The sequence below is a fragment of the Benincasa hispida genome, chromosome 6, assembly GCF_027475165.1.
Source record: "Benincasa hispida cultivar pf3 chromosome 6, pf3_genome.v1.1, whole genome shotgun sequence".
Classification (NCBI taxonomy): Eukaryota; Viridiplantae; Streptophyta; class Magnoliopsida; order Cucurbitales; family Cucurbitaceae; genus Benincasa; species Benincasa hispida.
Window position 1 is genome coordinate 29,265,549 of NC_143483.1, and position 7,219 is coordinate 29,272,767.

General features: G+C 33.3%; 1 protein-coding gene across 1 annotated transcript; it reads left to right on the forward strand.

Annotated features, from left to right (window-relative positions):
• The first annotated feature begins 2,243 nt into the window (after nucleotides 1–2,243).
• On the forward strand, nucleotides 2,244–4,535 carry LOC120080191 (ammonium transporter 1 member 2). Its single transcript, XM_039034763.2, has 2 exons — nucleotides 2,244–2,773; nucleotides 3,287–4,535. The coding sequence occupies exons 1-2, from the start codon at nucleotides 2,335–2,337 to the stop codon at nucleotides 4,381–4,383; spliced, it is 1,536 nt and encodes a 511-aa protein (XP_038890691.1). The 5' UTR covers nucleotides 2,244–2,334; the 3' UTR covers nucleotides 4,384–4,535.
• Nucleotides 4,536–7,219: the final 2,684 nt, after the last annotated feature.

Genomic DNA, 7,219 nt, shown 5'->3' on the forward strand with positions numbered 1-7,219 from the left:
ACAATGACCAAAAATATATATTTGAAAGTACATAGACTAAAATTAATTGAACAAACTTCAATATATAGAAACTAAAATAATATTTTAATCTACCCTATAAATTCAGACTTAAAACTTTGTTCTTTTATGGGTTTAGACTCATTAAAATCGTGGCTAAGCATTCAAAGTTAGTGTCCAGCTAATGTTACATAAGTGAAATTTTCACTCCGAAAAAAAATAGGTTTAAAGTACTATTTTGATCATTATACTTTTGAGATTGTTCTATTTTATTTTCTATATTTTCAGAAATCAGTTTTAGTCTTAATATTTTCAATAAATCTTATATTTAGTCTTTTAAAATCAAATTTTTTGGATAATGATTAAATGACAATAATTTTCATACAAGAAAATACAATATGAGAATATTTTTCTACAATTTATAGTCCAAAGGTTAATAAATAATAAAAAGTTTATGAAAAAATAACAATAAATTAGCAATAAAGACTAAATTTAAGTTTTATTTCAAGATACAAATACTAAAAATTGAACAAGGACTAAAATTTGAACAAGTCTCAAAGTACATTAATCAAAATGGTATTTTAACCAAATAATTAATAAACAAGACAACCACAATTTGACTAATAGTTTTACACCGCAAGACGTATACGAAAAATTACAAAAATATTTTGAATATGTATCAAATGGTTATTAAGAGGATAATCACATGAGAAAATTTACACTATCACTAGAGTATAGAAAATTTTCCATACTTCCACTATTTATTATGTATCATGTCCTTATTTTCAAAAATAAGATGGAATTCGCTGATATTGATGGGAAGTCGATTAATATTTATGAAGATAAAGTTATAGTGTGAATACATGAAGTATGATACTCTAATAGTATTAGAATTTTTATCTAGCAAAGTGTAAGAATGGACCTTGCTATTATAGTATTAAATTTCTATCGACATGCCGATATTTTCATTGATATTTCCACTTTTTCATAGTTTTGATATCGACATGAGAGGTAAATCGATATTTTCATTATATCGTTGAAAAATCAACAAATCATAATAATTAAGTAACAACATACCACTAATGTAAATATAATATAAATAATAGATATATTAACTTATTTAATAATTATAAAATGTCTATTTATTAATTTAAATTTATTTTAAAATTTTTCGAAAAATATTTATCGAAATTTATGTAAAACTAAGACATCAATCTTTTGGTAACCTGAACATTTTAAACCTTGCTTGCTACAAATTAAAAAAAAAAAAAAAGAGAATAAAGATTCTTTCTACTAACCACTTGTGACATTTAAGCAATTCTAAAGATTCTTTCCACTTGGTTAATTACTATTTTTGTTAGACTTCTTTCTCCGTATCTTTTCCTCCCAATAATTGAACGTATATGTTGTATGCTTCCTAACTCTCCTTTCTAGGACCACACTATTTTTTTTTTTAATTTAAATTTTCATTTTAAAAATGTAATTTCATTAAATAAAAAAAATGATGACGTTTTATATAATCATTTTTTTTTTATTATTATGTGGTGTGATGCTATAAAATATATATTTTAATTAATGTTTGAATTCCAACTTGTATACGACTATTGGACAATTTTTTTTTTAAAAATAATTATTTGTTTTCATTTTTGATTACGTGTCCATTCTTTATTTCAACCAACATGAACAAGCTATTCTATTTTAGTATTTAAATTTTTCAAACAGTAATCCTATATTTAGTTGGTAAAATTTCCTGATATTTCTGTTTTGGTATATATTTATATAAACCATAACATGTATATACTTCTTAAGTATAATAAATAATCATTTAATATATATTTTTCACATGTTTATAAATATTCATTCAACGTAGGGATTAACATATATTAAACAAAAATTTTAAAATCAAATGAATTGTAAAAATTTCTCATTCATTTGAGAGACTTTTCATCTACTCACACATGATCTCTATTTTTCTAAATTTATCTAGGAAAAATTACCTAATATTTAGCCTATTTTATTTTTTTTCTAATTAATTTAATAGAATAGAAGAGAATTTATGGTGGATTCATTTCCGAAGGTACGGAAATCTAAAGTTTAAATTGATACCATTAACAATTTAATCATAAATATCTCGATGATATTAAAATAGTCATTAAAATAATGGAAAAAAAAAGGAAATAAGAACATTGTTATTATTATTATTTAAAAAAAATGTTGAAAGTCGTCCATGTGAGAGAGATTGTCTTTCTTCTATATAAAGCTCAACCACCAAACACTCTCTCCGCCCATCCCACACACACTCTTCATTTTTGTATTATTCTCTGAAAAGCTCTCACCATGGCCACTCTTTCTTGTGACCCTTCCGATTTGGTACCCCTTCTCGGGTCGACAGCCACTGCGAATTCCACCGCTGTAGCCGAGTTCCTGTGCTCAAGATTCACAACCATAGCCAACAGTTTCAGCTCCACCACCTACGCCATCGACAACACCTACCTCCTCTTCTCCGCCTATCTCGTCTTTGCCATGCAGCTCGGCTTCGCCATGCTTTGCGCTGGCTCGGTCCGTGCCAAAAACACCATGAACATCATGCTCACCAACGTCCTCGATGCCGCCGCGGGTGGCCTCTCCTACTACCTCTTTGGCTTTGCCTTTGCCTTCGGTGCTCCCTCCAACTCCTTCATTGGCCGCCACCTTTTTGGCCTCTCCAATTTTCCCAACCCTTCTACTGATTATAGCTTCTTTCTCTATCAATGGGCCTTTGCTATTGCTGCTGCAGGTAAAAGCTACAGTGCGCTGGAAATGTAAAATATTATAATACTTTTAATGCTTCTAAACTTACTCTGGGGAAAATAACATTACAAGAAACTCACATTCATAACTTTTATTTATTTATTTAATTTCTTATTGATTTTAGAATTATATATATAGATTAATTACATGATGAATTAACCATTGTTTATATCTTAAAATCAAATGTTTGATTTTCTCACCTCACATATTATTAAAAAAATATTTCAAACTTTTGTGACTATCAACAATCGGAATAATTAACTATCTAATAAGTATATATTCTTAACCTTTCAAGTTTTGTTTGTAAATAAGGAATAAGTTAGACTGTATCTAATTGATATGCTCTCCACTTCTTTACTATATTTAGGATGTATCAAGATAGGAGCATTTATAAAGAATTTTTTCCTTCCTAAACCATTAATTCAAAAGCTTAAATTAACATAGTAAATTTATGCAGTAAGTAATAATTTATATTTTAAATTTATATTGATCTGGATAGGTATCACTAGTGGCTCCATTGCTGAGCGAACTCAATTTGTCGCCTACCTTATCTATTCCAGCATCCTTACCGGCTTTGTCTATCCCATAGTCTCCCATTGGTTCTGGTCTGCAGACGGATGGGCTAGCCCAACCCGATCCAATAACCTTCTATTCAATTCAGGGGCAATTGACTTTGCCGGATCAGGTGTGGTCCACATGGTTGGTGGCATAGCCGGCCTTTGGGGTGCGGTAATTGAAGGCCCTCGGATCGGTCGGTTCGATCGATCTGGCCGATCTGTAGCCCTTCGCGGCCACAGTGCCTCCTTAGTAGTTCTTGGCACATTCCTCCTCTGGTTTGGGTGGTATGGGTTCAACCCAGGTTCATTCCTAACAATCTCCAAATCCTACAATGATGGTCGCACTTACTACGGTCAATGGAGCGCCATAGGTCGAACTGGAGTCACCACAACACTAGCTGGATGCACAGCTGCTTTAACAACCCTCTTTACAAAACGATTATTAGTTGGCCACTGGAACGTAATCGATGTGTGCAACGGATTATTAGGTGGATTCGCCGCCATCACGTCCGGTTGCGCCGTTGTGGAGCCATGGGCTGCAGTGATATGTGGCTTCATAGCATCCTGGGTGTTAACTGGCTTCAACATGCTAGCCGAGAAGGTCAAGTACGATGACCCATTAGAGGCAGCGCAACTACATGGCGGGTGTGGGGCATGGGGCCTTATATTCACAGGATTATTTGCGAGAAAGGAGTATGTAGCAGAGGTTTACCAGGCCGGACGTCCATATGGGTTGTTGATGGGCGGCGGAGGGAGGCTTCTAGCAGCACAGTTGGTGGAGATAATGGCGATAATTGGGTGGGTTTCTGTAACGATGGGGGCATTGTTTTATGGGTTGAAGAAGGTGAAACTGTTGAGGATATCAAGAGAAGATGAGATGGCGGGGATGGATTTGACAAGGCATGGAGGATTTGCTTACGTATATAATGATGAGGAAGATTTGTCTGGGAAGCCATCCGGATTTATGATGGGGAGAATTGAGCCTGCTAATGAGACTCCTCCTCAGGAGCATTCTCCTTCAGGGATGGCAGCTGTTTGATTCAGATTCTGATGCTAATGACATTGTTTTACGTAGTTGAAACCTTGAGTGTGTTAGCTCTTTATCTTGTACTTCGATTGATGTAAAAATATTCATAAACTATAATATTAGACTATCAAAATACACTTGAATTATTATTGAAGGTGGGGAAACTCAGAACCTTCTAATCTTCTGGAAGGTATGTAATATGTTGATTAGCTTAGTTGGTTGAAGATATGGTTGTAGTTAAATCACATTATTTATCTAGACTCATTTTTTTTTAAAAATTTTGTTTAACTAAAAAACTTAAAGTTGTGTTTAATACAAATTAAATTTAAAAAAAAATTGTTTTGAGCAAGACATTGGACGAACAAAATTACATAGAAATAAAAGAACCCTTGTACTTATTAATAGACAGGCAAACCAATCAAGAAAATCAGTGAATTGAAAATGAGAACACATCTCAATTAGCACCATCAAGGCAACTCACTAAGATATGTTTTTATCATCTCTGTTCAAGCCCAAAAGCCCAATATTATAAGGACACATATATTAGATTCCCCTTCTAGAACGATTTATAGGGTAATATTCTGTGTGTTTGTGTGCAGTGAAACTCTTTTGCAAGAGTTCATTATCCCCAAATTTTGTTATTTAAGGACTCATCATCTTTCTTCTATGAATAACAAAACATAACCTTTTCTTTCATCCATGGCGTATCTTTCTCTTCAAATCTCTTTCTTTCTCTTTTAAGTTGGTATTAGAGCCCTTTGTCTACGACATAGGGTTTTTCTCGATTTCTCATCACAGATTCGTCTGCTGAAGTTTTTTTTCGAATTTTTTCCCATCATGGGAGACGAAATTGAGAGTTCTTTGTCCAATAAAATCTTCAATTTGGGTAACAAGATTTCTATTCTGAAACTTATTGATGCCAATTTTCTTCTATGGAGGTTTTAGATATTGACTGACCTAGAAGAATATGGTTTGGAAACGTTTCTTGAAGATGAACTGCCTCCAAAGAATCTGGTTGCTGCTACAACTTTCACTGTGTCACCTTCAATTCTAGGTATGGATTATGATTATAAGGTATGGAAATGACATGATCATTTTGTCTCATTATGGCTTTTTGGGTCTATGGGTGAAGATATCTTGACTCAAATGAATAATTGTAAAACAACCAAAGAAATTTGGTTTACCTTTGTCGGTAAATTCATCAGTGCATCGATGCATTAGCCTTTGTCGGTAAGCCGATTTCTAGAGATGATCATATTGTTTATATTCTCTCTGGCTTAGGATTTGCATATGAATCTATGGTTCCTGTTATTTCTGCGCGTATTGATTCACCATTTATTCAGGATGTTACTTTTCGTTTACTTAATCAGGAGCCTAGATTGAGAATAAAATCATTAGCTCTAATAGTTTTGTACCATCATCAAATTTGGTCTCTACTAACAATATTACTTCAGAGAGAAAGGAATAATTCCTCTTTTAGGTAGAAAGGAATAATTCCTCTTCTAGGTAGAATAGTAATTCACATTAGGGAAATCCTAATAAGAGAGGATGTGGAGGTCGTCGTGAAACAGAGGTGGACGATCAGGAAATTGGAATATCAGATACAAGCCTCAGTGTCAGATATGCTCAAAGTTTGGATACACTGCTAAGCAATTCTATTTTTGCTACATTCCATCTTCCAGTAATCTATATCCTCCCGATTTTTCTTTCCTTAATTCTTCTAATGCTGTTCATCAATTTGAAAATCCACAGATGGCTACCATGATAGCTTCTCTTGATCTGAATATTGATAACTGTTGGGTTAACCACTCTTCACTAGGCCCAAATACTCAAGATCAACGTGGAAAGATGAAGAAAAGGATAAGAAATATTCTGCCAAATCCTCGATGATAGATACTCGATGCTTGACGTCTTCCTACTCAATACTCGATGAGAATTCCCTTCTTCGTTTGACGAGTTTCTGTTAAATCCTCGATGGAACTTGATAACAACTGAACTAATACCCGATCTTACTCGATGATTCTTGAACGATACTCGATGCGACTCGAAGGTGAAAATGATCAATTGAAGCTACTCGATAGCGAAGATCGATGCAGATTGAACTCGATACTCAGTTATTCGATGCGATTTGAATGGTGAATGAATGGCGCGCTATTTGTAGAAAGAAGACACTCATATGAACAAGAAAGATAAGGATAAGAAGATGAAACACATAGTTTACATGGTTTGACAAGATTGTCTACGTCCATGGAAAGATCCAAGTTCTTTTACTAATGAAGGTTGCGTACAGTTTTTTTTTTTGTTTACAGAAAACTAGGAAAAATGATGATAACTCTATATTTTTGTTTTAAAGATCAGAGGTATTTATGGAGCATATCAACTAACCATTTACATCACAAAGTTAGTTATAAACAAATAAAAAATTGATGTATTTGAGTCAAAGCTTCTTCAAATTATCCACCTTGATTCTAATGCCTTGCAATCTTCTGATCTTCCTGATTCTGACCGTTCTGTCTACCATGTGTCTGGAAGCTCTATACCAACCTGTTCTAAAAATTTAATCAATTTAAGCTTTGAAATAGGTTTTGTTAACATGTCAGCTGGATTGTCTGAAGTATGAACCTTTAAAATTTCTATCTCCACTGTCTCTATATTATCTCTAATAAAATGATACTTGATATCAATATACTTAGTTCTAGTATGGTATTGTAGATTTCGAGACAAATGGACATCACTTTGGTTGTTACAGTAGAGTTTCACCACTGTTTGGTCTATTCCAAATTCTTCCAGCAATCCCTTAAGGCACAACGCCTCTTTGATTGCTTATGTTAAAGCCATATATTTAGCT